General features: G+C 37.3%; 1 protein-coding gene and 1 long non-coding RNA gene across 8 annotated transcripts in view; one reads left to right on the top strand and one right to left on the bottom strand.

Moving 5' to 3' along the window:
• Window positions 1–2,138: 2,138 nt before the first annotated feature.
• The window catches only part of MALRD1 (MAM and LDL receptor class A domain containing 1), a 743,525-nt gene continuing 720,308 nt past the window's right edge, over window positions 2,139–25,355 (bottom strand). For all 7 annotated transcript variants that reach the window (XM_044928177.2, XM_044928178.2, XM_044928176.2 and 4 more), the window contains 2 exons: window positions 5,977–6,052; window positions 2,139–2,585 (listed from right to left, as the gene is read on the bottom strand). In XM_044928177.2, the coding sequence (XP_044784112.2) occupies window positions 2,505–2,585; window positions 5,977–6,052 (157 nt within the window). In that variant the 3' untranslated portion in view covers window positions 2,139–2,504. The remainder of the gene's footprint in view (window positions 2,586–5,976; window positions 6,053–25,355) is intronic.
• On the top strand, window positions 16,204–25,173 carry LOC123329261. The gene is made up of 3 exons (XR_006544646.2): window positions 16,204–16,393; window positions 22,760–22,954; window positions 23,787–25,173. It is a non-coding gene; the product is annotated as an uncharacterized LOC123329261 (long non-coding RNA).

Raw genomic sequence — 25,355 nt, forward strand, 5'->3', positions numbered from 1 at the left:
CACAGCCAAAAATAAATACATTTAAAATAAAACTTTTAAAGAATAACAAAGCAAAGAGATGCCCTAGTTCCCAATTTCCTGATTTGTTGGCTAAAAATTGCCACATTATTTAAGCCATTTCAGTAGGGAAGTTTTCAGTTACTTACAGCCCAAAATGTTGTTAAAAAAAAAAAAAAACCCAATATTTTATAGATGATATTACATTTAAGTTATTGTAAAATATTGGCTATATTTCCTTGTGCTATGCATCCTTGCTTATTTATGTCAAGGAGAGTAGTTTATATCTCTTAATCCTCCACCCACTTCTTACCCCTCCCTTCTGCCCTCTCCCTCGCTGGAAACCACTAGTTTGTTCTTTCTACCTGTGAGGGTTTTTTTTGTTTTTGTTGTTGTGAGGGGTTTTTTTTTTGTTGTTGTTGTTGTTATATTCATTGGTTTGTCTTATTTTTTAGATTCCACATATAAGTGATAACATAGAATATTTGTCTGTCTGACTTATTTCACTAAGCATAATACCCTTCATCCACATTGTTGCAAATGTAGAATCTCATTTTTTTTTTGCTAAGTAATATATATACACACACATATATACACACATTCATACCTCATATCTTCTTTATCCACTCATCTGTTGATGGACACTTAGGCTGCTTCCATATCTTAGCTGTTATAAATAAATGCTGCTGTGAATGCTGGGGTACATATGAAACACTAAGTTTCGAATTAGTGTTTTCATTTCCTTTGGACATATACCCAGGAGTGGGATCGTTACATTTTCAGTTTTTTGAGGAACCCCCATACTGTTTTCCATAGTGACTGAACCAATTTACATTCCTACCAACAGTGTATTAGGGCTCCTTTTCTACGCATCCTTGCTAACATTTGTTATTTGTAGACTTTTTGATGATAGCCATTTTGATGGGTGTGACGTGATGTTTCATTGGGGTTTCCATTTGCATTTCTCTGATGATTACTGATGTCGAGCATCTTTTCTTGTTCCTGTTGGCCATCTGTATTCTTCCTAGGAAAAATGTCTATTCAGGTCTTTTGCCCATTTTTAAAATCACGTTGTTTCTTTTTTTGATATTGAGTTGTATGAGCTGTTTATATTTTTTTGATATTAACCCCTTATTGGTTATGCCATTTGCAAATATTTTTTTTACCATTCAATAGATTGTCTTTTCATTCTGTCAGTGGTTTCCTTTGTTGTGCAAAAGTTTTTAAGTTTAATTAGATTCCATTTGTTTATTTTTGCTTTTGTTTCTTTTGCTTTATGCTACTAAGTTGCTTCAGTCATGTCCGACTCTGTGCAACCCCATAGATGGCAGCCCACCACACTCCCCCGTCCCTGGGATTCTCCAGGCAAGAACACTGGAGTGGGTTGCCATTTCCCTCTCCAATGCATGAAAGTGAAAAGTGAAAGTGAAGTTGCTCAGTCGTGTCTGACTCTTAGTGACCCCATGGACTACAGCGCACCAGGCTCCTCCATCCATGGGATTCTCCAGTTTTATGAGACAGATCCAAAAAATATTGCTATAATTTACATATGCTTGCCTATGTTCTCTACAAGCAGTTTTATGGTTTCAGGTCTTACATTTAATTCTTTAATCCATTTTTAGTTTATTCTTGTATATGGTGTGAGAAGATGTTCTAATTCAATTCTTTTATAAGCAGTTGTTCAGTTTTCCCAGAACCACTTACAGAAGGGACTGTCTTTTCTTCATTGCATATTTTTGCTTCCTTTGTTGCAGATTAATTGACCATAAGCGTGCGGGTTTATTTCTGGGTTCTCTATTCTTTTCAGAAAAACAAAGCTTGTTAACATATATTTTAGCATTATTTTTATATCTATGTAAAGATAGATGTTAAATGATGATTTGAATGAAGAAAAGTTCAAGATGATAATTTATCATATTCTTTTTTTCCAAATACAGAAATACCTTTTATTCATGGTTATGTTGATTAGGATTACTATATTTGTCCACCCACTCCTGCTGGTTTGTAGTCAGTTCAGCTTTATTTCTAAGCTCAATGGAATATAAATAAGCATCTTAAAACTTCTTTATAGTCAGGATCTGAAACAATTTGATTCATCCTTTAAAAAATATCTATAATAAAGTCAAAAGAAAACAAGAAACTTAAGTGGGACATTTTATTAAAATATTCAGATATATAATGAAGATAAAGTTCTAATTCAGATTCCATGAAAACATTCAAAATATTCTATAAGAAAATTTATTTGTAACTGTAATAATTAGAGTGGTATTCCAAATCCCTTCCAGTTTTACTATTGGATAAGATGAGTTTCTATCAGATTTCACAGACTGGATATGAGATCATATTTGATCTTTTTGTTTTCTTTCTTTTTTTTTCTTTTGCCATGCCATGCAGCATGTGGGATCTTAGTTCCCTGACCAGGGATCAAACCTGTGCCCTCTGCAGAGGAAGTGCAGAATATTAGCCACTGTACCACCAGGGAAGTCCCAATCTTGATCTTGATGGCACTATTTGAGACGATTAGATATAGTCTCCAGTCTTCCTGATATTGTGTCATATAACGGATTTGAGAAGGAGTATACAGAACTCTAAAGAAAAACACATCGAAAGAGTTATGATTTTAGACTTTAAAATAAGAGACTTTTCCCCAGATCATGCAGAATGCAGTGAGTTTTTAATGGATTTTCACTGGAGTAATAACTAGTGCATCTGTGACTCCTGCTTCAACACCTCCAGTCCATACTGCCTGAACCACTGACACAGGCCTCTTCTTGGTGTGTGCCCAGCATCCTCTGAGCAAAGGAGCCATTGCCTCATCCTCACCTCCGGTGCGATGGGGGAATGCAGTGGCCAGGATCTTGACTGCTTCTTTCTATGGCACTGTTTTTAAGTTTGTTACTTTAATTATAGTTAGTTTAAATAAAACTAAATAAAAATATTTACAAAAAACAACAGCCAACAGCTTTCAGCTGGGAGAATTATATTTTGCAGTATATATTAGAAAATCTAAAACATGGAAAGTTGTATAGGACAACCAACATGATTTCTTCAACAAATAAATTGCAAGGGGAAAATAGAAAACAAAATGTAGAGATTAAAAGAGACCAGAAACATGTCTGGAGAAGGCAATGGCAACCCACTCCAGTACTCTTGCCTGGAAAATCCATGGACGGGGGAGCCTGGTAGGCTGCAGTGCATAGGGTCGCTAAGAGTCGGACACGACTGAGCGACTTCACTTTGACTTTTCACTTTCATGCATTGGAGGAGGAAATGGCAATCCACTCCAGTGTTCTTACCTGGAGAATCCCAGGGACGGAGGAGCCTGGTGGGCTGCCGTCTATGGGGTCGCACCGAGTCGGACACGACTGAAGCGACTTAGCAGCAGCAGCAGCAGCAGCTAAGCTAAGCTGCTTCAGTCGTGTCCAACTCTATGCAACCCCATAAATGGCAGCCCACAAGGCTCTGCCGTCCCTGGGATTCTCCAGGCAAGAATACTGGAGTGGGTTGCCATTTCCTTCTCCAATGCATGAAAGAGAAAGTGAAAGTGAAGTCCCTCAGTCTTGTCTGACTCTTAGCGACCCCAGGGACTGCAGCCTACCAGGCTCCCCCGTCCATGGATTTTCCAGGCAAGAGTACTGGAGTGGGGTGCCATTGCAGCAGCAGAGACATGTCTAACAATTTGAATGCACATAAATTATATGGATCCTGATTTTAAAAATATAGCAACAACAACAACAAAGTACAACCCCTCCACACACATTTATGAGACAAATGGGATAGGTTGAACACTGATGGAATCTTTGATTGTGTCACAGAATTACTGTTAAATGTTTGCAAGTGATACTGTGGTTATATATTTTTAAAATATATTTATCCTAGTATAACTGAAGTCTTTACAGGTAAAATTAAATGATACTGGAATTTGCTTAAAAACACTCTGGTTGACACAGAGTCAACAATTCACAGAGTGAATTGTAATGTAAACTATGGACTCTGGGTGATAATAACATGTCAATGTAGGTTCATCAGTTGTAAGAAATGTACCACTCTTGTTGGAGATGTTGATAATGGGAAAGGCTATGCATGTGCGGGGGCACAGGATATATGGAAAATCCATGTACCTTCTGTCCTGAACCTGAAATTTCTCAAAGAAAATAAAGTCTATTTTAAAAAATATTACCACCATTCTGGTGGGTGGAGGGAATGGGTGGCAGCAGAAGTGAAACAAGAATGACCATGGGTTGATCATTGTAGATGTTGGCTGATGGGTCCGTGGTTTTCAATATACTATCTTCTAAATTTGTATATCAGAATATGAGAATTTTCTCTAAGAATGTTCATAAGAGTATTTTCTGAGACGTCTACTTCTCTGTTATGTCAGGAAAGGTGCACTTAGTTTAATACAAAGTTATTTGTTTCTGAAACAACAGAAATCAAAAAAGCAACAAAAGTTGAGAGCTATGACAGGATTTCTTCTCTAGCCATTCTTAATGGAAAGAAACAACATCAAAGAGGAATGATTAATAAAAAAATGTCAAATTTAAAACATTGTATTTCCTTACATCCTTTGTAACTTTCAGATTCTAAAAGTTAAACTAAGCTAAAGACTAAAAAGATTAAATTTTCTTTTCTTTAGTAAAAATGAAAATATGTTTATGTCGCACCTTCCTACTTTGTCAAGAAGATACATTACTTTTGTTTCTTATTTATTAATATTATCCATTGAGTAAAACTCTGTTTTCATTTTTGCTCTGTGACTTAATTGACTTGAAATCAAGTTAATTCTGTATTCTTAGGTATATCTTACTTATTTTCATTTCTAACATAACCACACACAAAGAGTGTATTATGTCATTAATGAAAATGTAATGTCTTTAATTTCTTTCTTCCTCTTCTAAGTTATCAGGTAAAGTGAAAGTCGCTCAGTTGTGTCCGACTCTGCAACACCATGGACTATACAGTCCATGGAATTCTCCAGGCCAGAATACTAGCGTGGGTAGACTTTCCCTTCTCCAGGGGATCTTCTCAAGCCAGGGATTGAACCCAGGTCTCCCGCATTGCAGGCTGGATTCTTTACTAGCTCAGCCACAAGGGAAGCCCAAGTTATCAGGTAACAGAAAAGTCAAGTGTTTTATTAGACTTTGACCACATAACTCAAATATGTTGGAAACCACCTCTGCTACTTATTTTTAGTAACAGTAATAACTGTTTGTGACTGACTTTCATTAAAATTAAAAACTGGTTTTCTAACATATGCTCACTTTGACAACAGAATTAATTTGATACAATATTTCTAAAATCAGATGTAAGGAAGCTTTCACACAGAAGTGATGTGTCATGGCTAATCCTGTTTTATACCCAAATGGATGCTCATATTACATACTTAAGAAAGGGATGAGAGGGATTTTACTTGACATTTTCTCTCCAGCCTATTTCATATTGCACTCATAAAGAGTAGCCGTTAAAAAGGGCAAGAAAGATGTAACACACTTCAGTTTCTTCTTTCTCTGTCTAAATTATCAGGTAACAGCCCTCACAGCCCACACCTGAATTGAAAGAGAGCATAGAATGCTATTCTCCCTTTTGTGTTTGGGAATAAAATATGAAGAACAGTCCATGAAGAGTTACTGTGAGGAGACGACTAATACTCTGTCAGTTAAACTGATATTTTCCAGAGTTGTTGCCTCTTTCTCCTATGACCACAAAGCCATTTAACAGTGAACTTCTTCTATAAGCAGATTGAAACCATCCTGAAATGGAAAATCCTCACTGCATATTTAGAGAGAATTAAAATCCTTCCCATCTCATCTCTCTGGTGGAGAAATAAGTCCACTAAAACACATCTCTTAACCATGATATGGGAACATGTCCAGACAACACTCTGTGTGTGTGTGTGTGTGTGTGTGTGTGTGTGCGTGTGTGCGTGCATATGCTTGTGTTTTCCCTTCTCAGACAATACAGTTTATCATTGCCACTTACCTCTGTTTTCTCTGGGTTGCTCCAGTTCCCATAAATTGGATTAACAAATGCACGGTTAACACTTCTTTTAGTTTTCCTTAAAGCACACAAGGCCACAAAAAGGAAAGTAAGTATTGAAATTCACCACAGGACATTTTCAGGTTGTTATCTGATACAAATCTTTGGAAGACACACTGTCTAGCCAGTGTACTTATTTTTATGAAGGTATTTCCATAAGTAAAGACTACTTTGTAGGACACCAAGGCAACCACATCTTTGAAGGCAAACATAATGTGATGTCTGAAAAGTTAGATCCAAATAAATCCAAGCATAGAAAAAAGTTGTTCTTAATTTCTTAAATATTACTAAAATAATACAAAGGTTACAACATTAGAAAGAATGATGTAATGTAAAGCTGAACTGGTTATAAGGAAATACCACCATGAAGTCCCATAGATTCAAAAGTGCCAAGCCCACCACAATCTGAGGACTATTTTCCATGACATTGTCTGTCATAATGATGTGTACATAGCATATGAGTCAAAGTATTTAACATTTTAAACAGCAAATTTAAATAGGAACATTTTGAAGAGAACTTTATGTTAGTATTTCCTTTCAGGAGTCATAAAGAGGCATGTCCTTGGTAATCTCACATATTGGTTTATATCTGCATAATTGACTCAGATTAACTGAGCTCCTAAATGATCATTCCTTTTTATATTTTGGTTACTTAAGAGTCAATAGATTTATTAGAAGACAACTAGCCCTGGCATAGTTGGTCACAACTGATGAAGAAACAAATGCTCATCACAGGAACAAAATAAATATAACCAGATAACTAAATACACGCTATTGAAGATACAAGGAATATTGCATATATGCACACATTCACATACACATACACACAGTGGAGAATGGAAGACCAATTCCAGGATGATTGCCAGTGTCTTAAGAAGGCAGCCAGGAAGAAAAAGTTATACGTGCTGTGTCTAGTTGCTCAATTGTGTCTGACTCTTTGTGACCCCCATGGACAGTAGCCTGCTATGCTCCTCTGTCCATGGGAATCCTCAGGCAAGAATACTGGAGTGAGTTGCCCTGCCATCCTCCAGGGGATCTTCCCAAGCCAGGGATTGAACCCAGTTCTCCCACGTTGCAGGTAGATTCTTTTGGGTAAGAATTCCAAAAGGCATGGAAATATTTGCTTAATCAGAGTATAATGACAATTAATACTTGTCAATAATGTACCTTTATATTCTGAAAGAAAAGGGCGTAAAGAGTAAGTCTTACTGATTCCCTCTTTGATAAGATATTGTCAGAGGTGTGACCTCTCATTTCATCTACCAAACCACAGGGTCCTTTTCTAAAAAGTAACAGGATTAATGAACCCAACAGCATAATCTGGGTAACTGTGTCTGGCTGGCAATACATTCTCCCTGTGGATTCAGTGTTTTCTAAGATTCCTGACCTCTACTGTTTTTAAATATTCAGTAGCTAAACCAGATCACCTTTGGGTTATAGGTGAAGAGGGTTGTAGCGGCCATTTTTGTGAGTTATTTTGTGGGAAAAAAACAGATATACTTTAAAATGATGAAGGAACAATTAATTACTTAACCACTAATTGAAAATGTACAATTGCTATAATTATTAATGAAAATGAATAAGTGGTGTTTGATTCTTTGCCTTTTCTCTCTCCAAGACCAGTCAAGGTTGAGTTTTCAGAGCACTAATCTCATTAAGTGGCATAGTTAGGGCATGATGGGGCTGCTCTTAAAACTGAGACTAGGTAGGAAGTGAAGCGGTGTTTTGAAATGTGTCAAACGTGAAAGCAGAAGCTGGTACAGGAGAGACTGAGGTTTAAAACAAGATGGAAATTAGGAGCTAGGTAAAGATGAGACAGCCACAAACACCAACAACTGAGAAAAATTCTTGGCTGAAATCAGGCATGAAATCAGAAAGCAGGAGGAAACCCAAACCATAAGACCAGACAGGACAGATGGTCCAAAGACTGGGCAGGCAACCAGGAACTGAAGAGACAGGCTTTGCTGTCAGTGGGATAGAAGTGAGGCACAGGCAACATGAAAGATTTTGATACGAGATGATTATTTCTGGCTTTGAACTGCTAAGACTGCAGCTGACGTAAACCACTACTGGCAAGCAGAAGTCAAGTAAATTGATCAATTTTCCAACCCTATTATTACTATGGCTTTAGCTATAGAAGTTACTTTTCTTCTGAAAGGATTTTAAGTCTTAAATAATTTTCTGTTAAAATGAAGCGACCAGCCTTTGGGGTGGGTGACTATAAAGAAAGAAGAGGGATACATAAGTGTAAGGATATGGGGCCATAATAAAAGAAGGGTCACAGTATGAGTAGTGGGAGGTGAGCAAATTATGTTTACTTCAAATTATGTTTATTAGCAATCTCAAACTTTTAATTTTCCCCAGATCAGGAGCTGTTTCCCAATATGGAAAATATGAGAATTGTTGGGCTTAATTTTAATGTCTTTCCTATTTAAGAAGTAAAATCATACCCACTACCCATAGATACCTCAATTAAGTACATTTCAAGTGTCAACTCCATAGAATCACTATTTCAAGTTCCATGATACAAATTTCCACCTTCATCAGTTATATGTTTGATACTCAAACATAAACAATTTTACTTAAAATGACAAATCCTGCTACAAGGGACATAAAATGTTTCATTATGAAGTTTTCTACAAGTCCTAACACTGTATGGTACAATGTTAAGTCTGCATGAGGCTAAAAAATGCTGCTTTTAACTTACTGTATCTGTCATTATTAGGCAGACAGCTCTTTTTAAAAAAATATATAAATTTATTTATTTTAATTGGAGGTTAATTACTTTACAATATTGTATTGGTTTTGCCATACATCAACATGAATCCGCCACAGGTATACACGTGTTCCCCATCCTGAACCCCCCTCCCTCCTCCCTCCCCGTACCATCCCTCTGGGTCGTCTCAATGCACCAGCCCCAAGCAGACAGCTCTTTAAGAGCTAAGGTTTCGAAGAACAGAATCATCTCTGGGAATCAGAAAGGCATTGATTTAGAAGTTTAGAGTAGATAAAAGGAAACTGTGAATCACATGCATTCTCCTCCCCTGACTTAACAGGCATTCACATAAATTACCATTAAGCTCTGGCTACACCCAGTGTGTGCAGGCACTGTATAAGGTGGTGTTCTGAGGGAGCTAAACAGAGATATGTTAGTGCAGAACTAGGATAAGGCTGATAGAAGTTTCTAATTTAGATATAGTGAGCATATGGATACCTCCACAGGAACTGACTTCATGGCTTATTAACTAAAAAAATTGTTTCAGTGTTGATTAAAAACATGAAAGTAGTTATAATAGATATCTGAAATTATTTTAGATGGGCAATGAAGAAAAACAAAAAATAAATTCCTGTATGTTGCATCCATTAAACATGACTTTCAGGTAAATGCTTATTTTATACCTTTTAACCACCTTATTAAATTACAATTGACACACCCTACAAGTCACCCATTTATTAAGAATATAACTCAAAGTTTTCTAGGAATATTAATTGTATTTATTAATATTAAAATGTGGTAAATATATGTATATAACAAAATTTGCCATTTAAGCCATTTTTTAAGAGTGTACAATTCAGTGGCATTCACTGCATTCACAGTGTTGGGCACTATTTCATTCTTAGTGAAATGAACATCTTTGATGAAATCCAATTTATCTATTTTTTTTTCTTTTGTTTCCTTTACTTTTGGTATCATATCTAAGATGGCATTGCCAAATCTCAGATCATGAAGATTTACTCCTATGATTTCCCCTAAATATTTGATGGTTTTAGCTCTTATATTGAAGTCTTTGATCCATTTTGAGTTAATTTTTATGCATGGTATGAGGTAGGAGTTCAAATCCATTCCTTTGTATGCAGAAATCCAGTTGCCCTGGCACCATCTATTGAAAAGACTGTTCTTTCTCTATTGAATGGACTTGTCAAAACTCAACTGGTCATAGATGTATGGGTTTATATTTCAATTCTTAATTCTAATCCATTGGTCTCCACTTATATTCACATGCTAATACCACACAGTTTCATTTCCTATGGCTTTGTGGTAAGCTTTGAAATCAGGAAGTGAGTTCTCCAAGTCCATCCTTTATCAAGATTGTTTTAGCTCTTTGGTGCCTTTGTAATTCCATACTAATTTGAGGATAAGTTTTATATTTATGCAAAAAAAAAAAAAGCTGCTGCAGTTTTAATGGGTACTGTATTGAATCTGTAGATTGCTTTGTGTAGTACTGACATCTTGACAATAATAAATCTATCTATAAACTCAAAATGTCTTTCTACTTACTTATGTTTTCTTTAATTTCTTTCAGTAATGCTTTGAAATTTTAAGTGTAGAAATCTTTCACCTCCTGGTTAAATTTATTCCCAGGTATTTTACTCTCTTATATGCTATTGTCAATGTGATTATTTCCTTAATTTCTTTTTCTGATTGTTCACTGATGGTATTTAAGAGCATACCTGATTTTTATGTGTTGATCTTGTATATCAAAACTTTGCTGAGTTTATTAATTCTAGTAGCTTTCTTACTGATTTTTTTGAGTTTTCTATCTATACATGTTCATGTCATTTATAGTATAATTTTCTTTCTTCCTTTCCAATTTGGATGGCTTCTGTCTCTTTTTCTTATATAATTGTTCTGGTTAAGGTTTCTTATTGATAAACACATTAATCTCTAGCTTGCTGCTGCTGCTGCTAAGTTGCTTCAGTCATGTCCGACTCTGTGTGACTCCATAGACGGCAGCCCACCAAGGTTCGCCGTCCCTGGGATTCTCCAGGCAAGAACACTGGAGTGGGTTGCCATTTCCTCCTCCAATGTGAAAAGTGAAAGTGAAGTCGCTCAGTCGTGTCCAACTCTTCGCGACCCCATGCAGCCTAACAGGCTCCTCTGTCCATGGAATTTTCCAGGCAAGAGTACTGGAGTGGGGTGCCATTGCCTTCTCCATTAGCTTAGCAGACCTATAAAATCTTCATTAATAAAAATCCAAATTGTAATGCTAGTGTATGAAAAAAATTATTATGGCAATGTTTGGACAGTTTTAAGGTAGAGTCTGATTGCCATTAAATGTGAACATCTTTAGATAAGTGAATAAGCTTTTATCTAGGTTGAAAAAAAACAAGGTGACAGCATTCTGCAGTTGAAAAATGGCTATCAGGAAGCTGATAGAAAAGAATGACAAGACAGTGCCTGAATTGTTTTAACTGACAAGTCTATACTTCAAAATAAACATCTATTTACACATATTGTAAGTTTATTAATAATTGTAATCTGCTTTTATAATTTGTCTTAGTGAATGTCTTATTCATTTTCTTTACTAAATTTATTATTGTTTTTGGTTATCAGTTAGTAGTTTACTTTCTTTTTGTTAACAACAGACATCTTTTTCTCCAATTTTGTGTGTTGGGGAAACTGGTCAGTCTTCTTAAGTCAAATCCACCAAATATCTTCTCCTTGCTACCATCTCACAGGAGTAAAGCTGTCATAATGTTTTCATACTTAAAAGTAAGCTTAGAATATGCTCAAGTGAGCTCAAAACTTTAGCACAAATTATTAGGGTGGAACAACACTGAGAGGGCCATGCTCAATGGTTTCTGTTATATGCAGGTGGACTGTATTATAAAACTGTACTGTAAAAAATATGTCTATGAAAAAAGTATGAAGAACAACACTCTCTGAAACTGGGTACTCCTAATGTAGCTATCAAGGTGATTTGAAGAGATAAACATGATCATTTATTTACCAAAAGATATTCGTTGTGCATGTGTGTGTGTGTGAAGGAATTTGCTCTCATGCTTCCACTAAAGAAATGATTTCTATGTTTGTTTCTAAATGCTAAAGAACATTCTAAGATCTAAGAAATAACTGTTCTTAAGTGTCTAAAGGAAAATGATGTCTATAATGTGGTGACCCATTCCTCCAGATGGTGGAATGCTAGAATGCTGATTATGTTATTTATCATCTTTCATATTCATCTATTTAAATGTATCCAATATTTCTAGGACACATATTATCTATCAAAGACTGCTTTAGGTCCTGTACTTACAGAGTTAATCAGTATGTGGCTCCTGACTCTAGATCTAATTTCTTTTAGAGGGTGGCAGCTTACTAGATTTCTGTCTCTTAGATTAAATTACATGTTTATAAAATGCCCACCACAAGTAGATGCCCACTAATGGTTCAGTGCTATTCTTTTACCTTCTTTTCTTATTTTCTCCTTTTGCCATTGATATTTTCATTTAAATTCCCCACTTCTTTCTCCTGACCCCAAAGCTTGGGACCAATGAAAGGACATTGGAATAAAGGGGGGGGGGGAGAAGGAAGTGACAACATTGGCAATAATACTCACTGTAGTACTTTTAACTTTTTATGATAGATTTATTTATTTAGGGAGAAGGCAATGGCACCCCACGCCAGTACTCTTGCCTGGAAAATCCCATGGATGGAGAAGCCTGGTGGGCTGCAGCCCATGGGGTCGTTAAGAGTCAGACACGACTGAGTGTAGAGTTAGCAAGGACCTTTGCAATCATCTTGTTCATGCATTTTTTTACAGAGGGTTAAATGAGGTTCTTCCTTATCTGGCTTCCTCTTCTATCATAGCACCTAGTGTAGTACCTAGTGTTATAGGAATCAAGTGAATATTTACAGAAAGAATAACAACAAACGTATATAGTCTGAAGTCTTGATGATCCACCAGCTAACTCTCTACTCTGTTCTTCCATGCCCACTCCTAGCAATATACTTCATCAATACTCAGAGAAAGACATTCATTTTTACTATTGTGACCTTGGAATCACATTTGTGTTTAGATTTCTGTTCCATTTAGCCCAAGACTAAGTGGGCCAGGAGCCTACTTTTGATCTCTGTCTCTTTCTATTTTTTTTTTCAGCTGGTTAAGTGCCAGGCCAGAGGGGTAGCCTGGGGGCTTTCCTGAAGATGAAGTGAAAGTGAAAGTCCCTCAGTTGTTTCCGACTCTTTGTTACCCCCGTGGACTATACAGTCCATGGAATTCTCCAGGCCAGAATACTGGAGTGGGTAGCCGTTCCCTTCTCCACGGGATCTTCCCAACTCAGGGATCGGAACCAAGGTTTCCCACATTGCAGGTGGATTCTTTACCAGCTGACCCACCAGGGGGAGAAGAGTATAATAGAACAGGGCTGGTCCCTCTATCCATTTCATCACACAGGAAATGAAAAAATCATACAATTGGTGAAAAATTAATTTGGTAGAAATAACTCACTTTCCAACATTTGAAAAATAAAGGTCTGTGTTTCCTACATCTCGTATGTATCTCTGAAAAATGGTATGAAATATCCATGTATAAATATCAGGAGTTGATGTGAGTTTTCAGGCTATGAAGTATATGATTTGTTGCTACTGGGGAAAATGTTTTCTAACAGTAAAAGTACATGTGACATATTTTTTAAAAAAGGATCCATCTAAATTATGAAATACAATCATTTCACTGGTGAAAATGGAATTCATTTATTCTGGGAGTAATGCCTATTATATTAAATTTTGCTTACCCTGAATAATGGTGAACTTGAGGTGTCCCTCAGAAGTAAATCTCAATTCTACTTTACTCATTTCAGTCTCTGTCATTTTACACTCTTCAATTTGGTTTTTCTAAATATTTTCAGTTCTAAGAGTTTCTATGAAGTCTTCCTGAGTGTGCTTAATCTTTCAGGTAAAGGGAAAATATATTATAAAATCCTAATAAAAATAAAATATTTTTGATCCCTACTTTTACTCATATCTAGTAAACATATTTCTTTTGGTCAAGAAGAGATCTTTTTAGAAATGTTTGATTCTTAGTTAGGGTACTATTAATTTTTATTCTCTATCCCATTATAAAAATTAATGCTCTTTTTTTGCTTCCTGATTTTAAAACCTATGAAAATGAGGTTTGCTTGTTTTGATTTTTTTGGTTTGTTCATTTTTAAGTTTAGTAATGGGGAGAGATTGTGCACTGCATTTTCTGTGCAACCATGAGTGCCACACGATTTACATATATCATCTTTCTTTTCTGAAAACCCTAGATAGTTTTATTTTATACCTGGTCTCTGATCATTTCCAATCCAAATTTTAGCCTGTTTGAATAAACTGTTTTTAAGGAACGGTATCACAAATTTTAAAATTCAGACACTGCTTTGTCCTTTTTGTAATGAAAACAAATTTACAGCAGCTTTCAAAGATAAGCACAACAGAAGAATATAAGACAGATGAGAAGTAGATAGGAAGTGGAGAAAGGGATTCTGAGAACTGGAAAATAGAATTGACCCAGAGGGAATGCGCTGGGGACGGTCCATGAAATGGGTATGGTCCAGTCTATGTATTTAATTCATACAGGATACAACTTTGATTTGAAGATTCTCCAATGCAAATTTAAGCAGGACAAAAGAATCAGTTACCATAGGTCACGCTTTCAAAACAAAACAAACCAAAGCCAGTTGCTTAGAAGCACATCTCCAGCTTAGGAGGAAAGACATTTATGGTCTGTATCCTGTCTCTATCATCAAGACTAACAAAGTAACAAGGCCCCACAATATTATTTTAGGAAGACCAGCAATGTGCTTCATTAAGTTGTTTCAACTAAAATCCTTAAAAAATATCACACTGAGATTATGCCCAAGTGTGCTTCAGTAAAAACTGTCTAGGAGAGGTGGTGGCCAGAGGGGAAGGATTTAATGGAAACCTTGAAACACAACAGTACCTTAGAGAATCTGATTTGGGGGGCATTTTCATATGGTTGTGTTTATCATAAAAAAGCCAGCACCAAGATTACAATCTGCAGTGTGTAATTACATCGTGGCACATTAAATCTGTTATAAGAATCTACAGCTAGAATAAAATTGTACAACGTTATAAGGCAGTATGAGAAACAATAAACCAAGTCTATTAAATCATCCTTTTCTCACTGAATGTGTTAAAATGCTGTATTATCTGACCACTGCTAAAGAAAAAAGGGAAGAAATCGTGATGAGTAGTAAACAAAAATATTGAGCTATAAAATGGTGTCTACCTTTGGAAAGATGACGACTTAAAAAAAAAAAAGAATTAAAACAATCTGTAATAAAGGAAAGAAAGAAAAGAAACAACCCAATTTGGAAAAGCAGTGATAATTGGGGGCAGTTGTGGCGGGGGGAAGGGGGGGGTGGTCGGGGGCGGTGCGGGGAATGTCCATGAACTCAAGTTTTCATTTGCGAGTCCTTATGAAACAATCTGAACCAAATGTTTTGGGTGAGAAAATTCAGAAAACATTGGCTTTGCAAATGTAACCAGAAATGCCACAAAAAGGAGGGGAAAGGATTAATCATCCAGGGTCACAAAACCAAAGGACAACTGGGACATCAAATTTGCTAAACCGATTCACATGATACAGCAGCTGCCCTATTTTTTCTCCGACTCTTCTCAGGCAGGAAATAAATATCACTGACCGCAAAAACTGTCACTGTTTAATTGGATCTAGCTGTGGGAGAGTACTTAAATGGGAACATGCCCAGGAATATGGAGGCAGTTAGGATGAATAAAGCTGACCCAGGTTTCCGTAGCTTAACTCTAAGGAGACCCCGTGTTGCCAACAGGAAGGTGGTCTCTGCCAGCTTCTCCTCCCGAGTGCAGTGTTAGCACATCCACAGCCACCTAGTGGGAACCAGACGCAGAGGAAAACACAGACTTTCAAGATGAAAAGCGTATGTATGTGTGTGCACATGGATAAAGGTTTGGAAGAAGACACATCAAAATGTAACAGTCTGCATCTCTGGGTGGTGACATTAAATATAATCTTTAATTCTTTTCTGGCACTTTGTTGTATTTCCAAAATTCCATTCATTATGCTACTGTGTATCTGAATCTTGAGGGTGAGGTGATGGTTTTCCAATTTGGAAAAGATAATGAGGTGTTTCCCCTGAATGAGCTCCTTGCCTCTGTCCTGCCCGGCTCCTTGTAAATCATTTACCTAAAAGACAAGATCCTTATTGCAGTCTTTCCTGATTCCTCTCTTTTTAGCATTTCTTCTCAACATCTACCTACCTCCTGTTGCGGCTACACTCCTTAGGCTAGGTTTTAGGTAGGTCATGTTTTTTCATAATTCCTATTTTTGCTCTTAAATACCCTCCCAGGTGGCACAAGTGGTAAAGAACTGGCTTGCCAATGTGGGAGACATGAGACGTGGATTCGATTCCTGGGTTGGGAAGATGCCCTGGAGGAGACCATGGCAACCCACTCCAGTGTTCTTGCCTGGAGGATCCTATGGACAGAGGACCCTGGTGGGCTACAGTCCACAGTGTCACAGAGTCGGATGTGACTGTAGCCACTCAGCACGCACACACCCTTCTCATCGACCAGAGTCTTTGCCAGCCTTGGAGCCAGGTAAACCACATCTCTTCTTTGTACTTCAGTGTGCGTTGTGCATTTTACCATCAGGCTACATGATGTTTTTGTTAATTGAATTGAAATATTTTTCTCTGTAAATTCCTCCATATGAAAACTCACTCTAATTTCCTTATTGAATTCCCTTAGACACATAATTTCTTTGCTTAAAAACTGATTGCAGTATTGAAGTTAATTATCAGTCTTGTGACTTCCCCTAGCAATCACCTAGAAACTGGCTTCTTTCTAAATCTTTGACAATTTAAAATTGAAAATGCTGTGTAAGAATCTGTCTAGAAAAATGAACTTTGTTGCATTTATTTATCTACACTCACATCTCTCCAACTAGAATATTAACTTCCTATAGGCGGAGCTAAAATCTTTATAATTTATCTAGGAAACATTTCTTGAGCCCCAAATATGAGCCATGTACTCTACTGCAGAACTACTCAAGAGTGTGATTTATATTTGGTTATGGTCTTATTCTGTTTACTGTTCCAAGATGACATAAATACAAAAATTGAGGATAGCTGTTTAGAAATGTTTGTTGCTATTTGTGTGCTGAGACTAAGAATAAGAAATCTGGACTAGTGCCTTGTGTGTCTTTTAATTTCACTTTCCCAGTACGTCTTACAAAAGCATTGGTATGTGATGGATTGAAAACAAAACAAAACACAGCTGGTCCTTCATCATACAGTTTAGATAGCTCTGTTCTGCTAACACTGGTGTTTAGATATGAGTAAATACACATGTGCCTGGCTGGTTTCTACTTCTGATTTCTAATAACTTTTTGCTAGCTGAAAATATATATATATATATATATATATTTTTTTTTTATCTTCTGAAAATATGTTCTCTTCCTTTCTCTTTGAATGAATGTGATACCCAAAGTCCCACAATTGGAAAGGGCCAAGTACTATATAACTTTTTTCAATCAGAATGAAATATTTTTTCATGTAAATTGCTCTATATGAAAACTCACTCTAATTTTCTTGTTGAATTCCCTTAGACACATAATCTGTTTGATTGAAACTGATTGCAGTGTTGAAGTTAATTATCAGCCTTCGTGAGTTCCCTTAGCAATCGCCTAGCAACTTGCTTCTTTCTAAATCATTTTAGACAATTTAAAGTTGACAACTCCATATGATAATCTGTGTAGAAAAACTGACTTACTTCATTATGACTTACAAATACCAACAAATTCCTTTAAATATACCCTATATTGGGTTTATCAATACATTTATTAAAACTCTCTTGGATCTTTGAATTCATTCAGATCATAGTGCTTAAAATTTTTAAAAAGCAATAAAACTGCATTTTCTTATAGTTATTCTAAAACAACTTAGTTTTAAAATATAAAGAGAAATTTTTATGTACACAAGCACATGATTAGCATTCTATGTAGATTTCTTAAATTCTTAATTTCCTATCATTTTTCCTTATCTGTGTTTGCATGCTTAGTCATGTCTGACTCTTTGCAACTCATGGACTATAGCGCACCAGGCTCCTGTGTTCATGGGACTTTTCAGGAAGAATACTGGAGTGGGTTGCCATTTCCTTCTCCAGGGGATCTTCCCATCCCAGAGATTCAACCTGTATCTCCTGCATTAGCAGGCAGATTCTTTACACATTAAGCCATCACATTAACCCACACCATTCTCCAGTACAGCCTGTACCTTGACACAAGTTGTTCTGTCTGCTCTTCCTGCTTTTCATCTGGGGTTTTCAACCTATGAATTCAGACTTGAGTGATGTAGCACATAAATCCTTTCTCAACCTCCCCCACCATATTATTTTCACCTCTGAAATAGACTTGACCTCTTATTTACCTGTGTTTCTCCAAAACTTAGTAGGAAGTAGCTGCATATATGCTTGTTGAAGAAATGACATTATTTGCTTTTCTATATGCCTTCTCCACCAGACTGTACATTATCCTGTATTTTTATATCCCCAGCCAAGAGCACAGTGCCTAGCACATACTAGGTGATTAATAAATGTTTGCCAACAAGTATATTAATGAATTATTAAGAGTTTCTGATATATGTGTTTCTCTTTCCAAAGACAAAAACAGGCTGGCCTTCAAGGTCTGTTGTAATTGTGTCCTTTGATTCATTGGTGAGCTAGAGATTCCCACACAGTAAACAGATCATTGAACTTGTTAAGAGTGTCCCTAAGGATGGTTCTAAGGAGAAATGCTATCAAAGATGATGTGAAAGCAGAAAAGAATCTAGCAGGAGGATGGCAAAGCAGTTCGTGAAGAAAAATTATGGAGCTGATCCCATCGTCCCCTCTTTGAAATTCCCTACCCTCTAGTATCATTAATAATGAACAACATTTAGAATTCTGATTTTCTGGCAATAGTGACTTAATGTATTTGCTACATGCCATTGTAGAGCTAAATGGTTTGCTAATAGCACATGCCTCACTTATCTTTACTACCTTCCTGTACTTCCTCATTTAAACAGGTTACCTCTTTCAAGGAGCAACTCTGGTTTCCCTACAACACATTCTTCTACTCTAATTGCTTGGATAGGCAGAAACAAATGAAACACTGAAATACATCAGGACTGAAATGCTGTCTTCCTGCTCATGTAAGATTAATAGTGAACAGAAAGATGATGCTGAAAAGCGCCTTGCATCTTGCCCCGAGGACTATTTCTGCTAAACAGTCATCTGTATTGAAATGGGAAAATAGCTATCTTCAGATCAAATAATTAGAACATGGAGCTATTATACAGTAAAGTGCTCTTTCTATTTTTTCACACAGAATTTATTTCTTAGACTATTTGGAGTCTGTATCTGATGACAACAAAATTGAAACAACTTGGGAAAGTTAGCAATGACAACACACATATGTACAAACCACTGAAGCCTGTATTATTCCAGACTTGTATCCCTGACACATTGCATGTAAGCTGATTTTGTACAGTCAACTCTTTGCAACCCCAGGAACTGTAGCCTGCCAAGATCCTCTGTCCATGGGATTCTCCAGAAAAGAATGCTGGAGTGGGTAGCCACTGCCTTCTCTAGGGGATCTTCCCGACCTAAGGATCGAATCTGGGTCTCCTGAATTGGCAGGCAGAATCTTTACCATCTGAGCCACCAGGGAAGCACCAACGATCAGAGGAGTGGTTACTTAAGGAGCTACTAGTTATTTGCAGCAAATATTTTGAACATTCATGTGAAATTTTAAATTTTGTTCATTTGATAAATATGAGTATTACTTTAAGAGTAAATCTATATGCTCATCTATAAAGGGGGAGAGTGGACACATGTATATGTATACTTGAGTCACTCCACCGTGCATCTGAAACTATCACAACATTGTTAATTGGCTATATTCCAATATAAATTTTAAAAAAGTAGAATGGGAGTAATAATATCATTATGAATAAAACTGATAATTAGATTACCACCTAGATGGACTAGATTAGACTGTCAGATGCCAGGCATTGTTTTCAGAAACATTCAGGGTAAAATCTGTCACACATATAAATATCCAAATGAAATGATATAGTGTGAGGATGATATTGGGATGAGTGAATATAGTCACTTCTTAAATTTAAATTCCCTGCCTCCCTGAGATGCCCAGTGTTTTGATATCCAATTTCTTCCATAGAGTATGAATGTGCATACTTACAGGATTTTGGTTTTCTCTAATGTCCTTCATTCATATTCCAGGATTTAAGCTCCTGACTATGGGCTGATTTTGTAGCCCATCATGGAATTCAGTAATGATTCTGCTAAAGGTCATACATGTAGGCATCATTTGGAATTCCTTTATTTGCTTTCAGCCAATCAAGCTGGATTGAAATTTTTTAATAAAACTCAACAATGATATCCTAACTTTAAGAGTCATCTGTGAGGATTCTAGCAGAAATAAATCTTGGAGCACTGAAGCCAAGTAAAATATTTCTTGGAATATAAGATGTTCATTTGGACTCAAACACCCTACTGGAAACAGGCTAAGAAATCTGATTTAACAAATAATTCAGTTCAGTTGAGTTGCTCAGTCATGTCCGACTCTCTGCAACTCCATAGACTGCAGTAAGCTGGGCCTCCCTGTCCATCACCAACTCTGTAAAGCTTTGTCTGTAAAGCTTTTGATTTCTCCTTCATATTGGAATGAGATCCTTGCTGGGTACAGTAATCTGGGCTGTAGGTTATTTTCTTTCATCACTTTAAGTATGTCCTGCCATTCCCTCCTGGCCTGAAGAGTTACTATTGAAAGATCAGCTGTTATCCTTATGGGAATCCCCTTGTGTGTTATTTGTTGTTTTTCCCTTGCTGCTTTTAATATTTGTTCTTTGTGTTTGATCTTTGTTAATTTGATCAATATGCATCTTAGGGTGTTTCACCTTGGGTTTACCCTGTTTGGGCTCTCTGGGTTTCTTGGACTTGGGTGATTATTTCCTTCCCCATTTTAGGGAAGTTTTCAACTATTATCTCCTCAAGTATTTTCTCATGGTCTTTCTTTTTGTCTTCTTCTTCTGGGACTCCTATGATTTGAATGTTGGGGCATTTAACATGGTCCTGGAGGTCTCTGAGATTGTCCTCATTTCTTTTAATTCGTTTTTCTTTTTTCCTCTCTGATTCATTTATTTATACTATTCTATTTTCTACTTCACTAATCCTATCTTCTGCCTCCGTTATTTTACTATTTGTTCCCACCAGAGTGTTTTTTTATCTCATTTATTGCATTATTCATTATATAATGACTCTTTTTTATTTCTTCTTGGTCCTTGTTAAACCTTTCTTGCATCTTCTCAGTCCTTGTCTCCAGGCTATTTATCTGTGATTCCATTTTGATTTCAAGATTTTGGATCATTTTCACTATCATTATTCAGAATTCTTTCTCAGGTAGATTCCCTATCTCTTCCTCTTTTGTTTGGTTTGGTGTGCATTTATCCTGTTCCTTTACCTTCTGGGTATTCCTCTGTCTCTTCATCCTGTTTATATTGCTGTGTTTGAGGTGGCCTTTCTGTATTCTGGCAGTTTGTGGAGTCCTCTTTATTGTGGAGTTTCCTCGCTGTCGGTGGGGTTGTACGGGTGGCTTGTCAAGGTATCCTGGTTAGGGAAGCTTGTGTCGGTGTTCTGGTGGGTGGAGCTGGATTTCTTTTCTCTAGAGAAATGAAGTGTCCAGTAATGAGTTATGAGATGTCAGTGGGTTTGGAGTGACTTTGGGCAGCCTGTATATTGAAGCTCAGGGCTGTGTTCCTGTGTTGCTGGAGAATTTGTGTGGTATGTCTTGCTCTGGAACTTGTTGGCCCTTGGGTGGTGCTTGGTTTCAGTGTAGGTATGGAGGCGTTTGATGAGCTCCTGTTGATTAATGTTCCCTGGAGTCAGGAGTTCTCTGGTGTTCTCAGGATTTGGACTTACACCTCCTGCATCTGGTTTTCAATCTTATTTTTACAGTAGCCTCAAGACTTCTCCATCTCCTTTTGAAGACAATGGGCTGCTTTTCTGGGTGCCTGATGTCCTCTGCCAGCATTCAGAAGTTGTTTTGTGGAATTTACTCAGCATTTAAATGTTCTTTTGATGAATTTGTTGGGGAGAAAGTGGTCTCCCCATCCTATTCCTCCACCATCTTAGGACCTCCTCCTGTCTCTGCTTTTTAATATGCTGTCTAGGTTAGTCATAACTTTCCTTCCAAGGAGTAAGCGTCTTTTAATTTCATGGCTGCAAGTCACCATATGCAGTGATTTTGAAGCACAAAAAAATGAAGTCTGACACTATTTCCCCATCTATTTGCCATGAAGTGATGGGACTGGATGCCATGATCTTAGTTTTCTGAATGTTGAGCTTTAAACCAACTTTTTCACTCTCCTCTTTCACTTTCATCAAGAGGCTCTTTAGTTCTTCTTTGTTTTCTGCCATAAGGGTGGTGTCATCTGAATATCTGAGGTTATTAATATTTCTCCCAGCAATCTTGATTCCAGCTTGTGTTTCTTCCAGCCCAGCGTTTCTCATGAGGTACTCTACATATAAGTTAAATAAGCAGGGTGACACTATACAGCCTTGACGTACTCCTTTTCCATTTGGAACCAGTATGGTGTTCCATGTCCAGTTCTTAACTGTTGCTTCCTGACCTGAATACAGATTTCTCAAGAGGCAGGTCAGGTGGTCTGGTATTCCCATCTCTTTCAGAATTTTCCACAGTTTATTGTGATCCACACAGTCAAAGGCTTTGGCATAGTCAATAAAGCATATATAGATGTTTTTCTGGAACTCTCTTGCTTTTTTGATGATCCAGTGGATATTGGCAATTTGATCTCTGGTTCCTCAAATAATAGTTACTGGTTCCTCTGGTTCCTCAAACAAATAATTACTAAGATGCATTTTCTAACTGCTATTTGTTGAACTTAGGAATATGAATATGAATAGGACATGGACCCTACCATCAAGAAGCTCACAATCTGATATGGGAGACATCAAACCAAAAGTCAATGTGATGAGAAAAAAACAAGGCTGAGAACCAAGCACTTTGGACACTCAGAAGTAGGAGTGCTTGCTTTTGTCCAACGTTACCTGGGAAGATTTGCAGATGACACAGCTTCTGTGGTTAGTGTTTGTGAAAGTTTTTCCTTTTGTGTTTTATTTTTATGGGAAAGGAAGAAGTAAACCTAGTATTTCTGAAAATTTATTCTATCTTCCTTTGACCAATAAGTTCTTCTAGATCACTGGAGTCTGGAAAAATGGTAGCTGGCATCATTCATTCTATGTCTTGGGCATATTTGGCTTATAGAGCCTGAATCCCAAGACTTTGATGTATTACTGCAAATACATCACAGCCCCTAGCCACCTTATTTTTCATCTGCCCTACATGTTATTTGTGAAAAGCACACTGTGTGTTAGGCAAAGAACAGAGTAAACAAACACTGCTGTCTCTGCTTCCCAGAGATTTATCTGCAGATAGAATTAGAACTGAGTCCCAGATATTGCTGTTTCTAATCATCAGTCATCTGTGTGGTCAAGACCACCATACAGATAGATTTGCTAAGTGCCTAGTCTAATTTTGAATTGTAAGTTAGAAATTGTAATTTTTAAAATTAAGCATTAACTCTCTTGGAGAATTGTAATGCAAAGATAAAGACAGGACACTACTCAGTCAGATAAAAGGCACACTAATAGCTGAAAGGTTTAATGCAGTTATTAATACATCACAACCAGGCAATACTCAGGGCCCAAAGGAGTAAACCCTAAGTCTATTTAAAGATAAATAAATAAAAATAACAGTAAACGTAATACATAGTCATGCCCTGAATTGTGGGGGTGGCCTATGCATCAGGATTTCCCAATCCCCTGGCCCCCAGTCGTGGCCTGTTAGGAACCAGGCCACACAGAAGGAAGTGAATGATAGGTGAGTGAGTTAAGTTTCATCTGTATTTTACAGCTGCTCCCCATAGTTGGATGGCATCACTGACTCAGTGGACATGAGTTTGAACAAGCTCCAGGAGATGGTGAAGGACAGGGAAGCCTGGTGTGCTGCGGTCCATGGGGTCACAAAAAGTTGGACACGACTGAGCGACTGAACAATAACAACAACCCATTGCTCTCCCATCACTCCCAGATGGGACCATCTAGCTGCAGGAAAACAAGCTCAGGGCGCCCACTGATACTGCATTATGGTGAATTGTATAATCATTTCATTATATATCACAATGTAATAAGAACAAAGTCCATAATAAATGTAATACTCTTGAATCACCCTGAAACCATCACCCCACTCCCAGTCTGTGGAAAAATTGTATTCCATGGAACCAGTCCCTGGTGCCAAAAAGCTACACATGACAGGTATTTGGGAAAACTTTAGTTCAACTTCCTCATTTTATGTATAAGAAAATACAGGATATCAAAACAGTTTTCTTCCCTATTACCCAACCCGTTTATCTCCCTGGGTTTTTGGATTTTTGTTAGTGGCATTATCAACTATGCAGTTGTCTAAGTAATACAGTCTTGGATCAACTCTGACACGTGTTTTTTCCTCACCAGTTATATCAGGTCAGTTGCCACTGCTCAAGTTCAAGTTCTCATTGTCTCTTATCCAAACCTCTGAAATAGGATTATGTCCTCTAGACAGATGATCGCTTTTATAATCTTATCCTAATCTGTTTTCATGCTCTGCATTCTTTTATTTTAACCATAAATATGATCTGGTCATTCTTCTTACAATCTGAAAAGACTTCTGGTCATTCTTAAAACACTTTCCTGGCTTGCATCAGTTAAGGCCCTAGCAGGAAACAGCTGATATACTCCAATTGGGGAAGTGAGGAGTGTTTGATAAAATGATAATTTGCAAAGGTGTGGCCAGAATATAAAGACACCATACATGATGTGGCAGTAGGCTGGGCCAATGACATCAGGCCTGTTACCAGCCTAGGCTGGAAGGAGGAAGACTGAGAAGAGGTACAGCTGAGGTCTACATAGGGCCCCTCATGGACCCATCACTGCCGCCAGCCAGCTAGAATGGTGCTGGAGCCATAATCCTGGCTGGAGCCAGGATTATGATTACCCAGCCCCCTCTCTCTTTCCTCCCTCAAGGTACCCTCCACTTCAACCAAACATAATATAAATTCAGATGACAAGGGAGCCCTTAATGCAATCCATAAAGGCCAGTTCTCTAGATGCTGGGAGAGACAGACAGATAGACAGCACTTATCCCAACTTTATCAATAAATTGAAAACTCCTTAATAGTCATTCAAAACCCTTAACCACCTCTCTACCACATACTTTTATCACAAGTGTAATGTAACTTGTTCTCCTCCATATTCTATAGCTATGTTAGCCTACTGAGAAACTGTAAGTTTCCACAGTATCTTTTATTTTCAGCAATGTTCTTTCCTCATCTCTACCTAGTTTCTTCATCCTTTCAGGCTTTATATAAATGTTACTTTCCCCTTGCAGCCCTCTTCATCCATCTGAATTTCATCTTCCCAGAATATATCGCCTCTATGTGATACA

Source organism: Bubalus bubalis, chromosome 14 (assembly GCF_019923935.1).
Source record: "Bubalus bubalis isolate 160015118507 breed Murrah chromosome 14, NDDB_SH_1, whole genome shotgun sequence".
NCBI classification, from domain to species: Eukaryota; Metazoa; Chordata; class Mammalia; order Artiodactyla; family Bovidae; genus Bubalus; species Bubalus bubalis.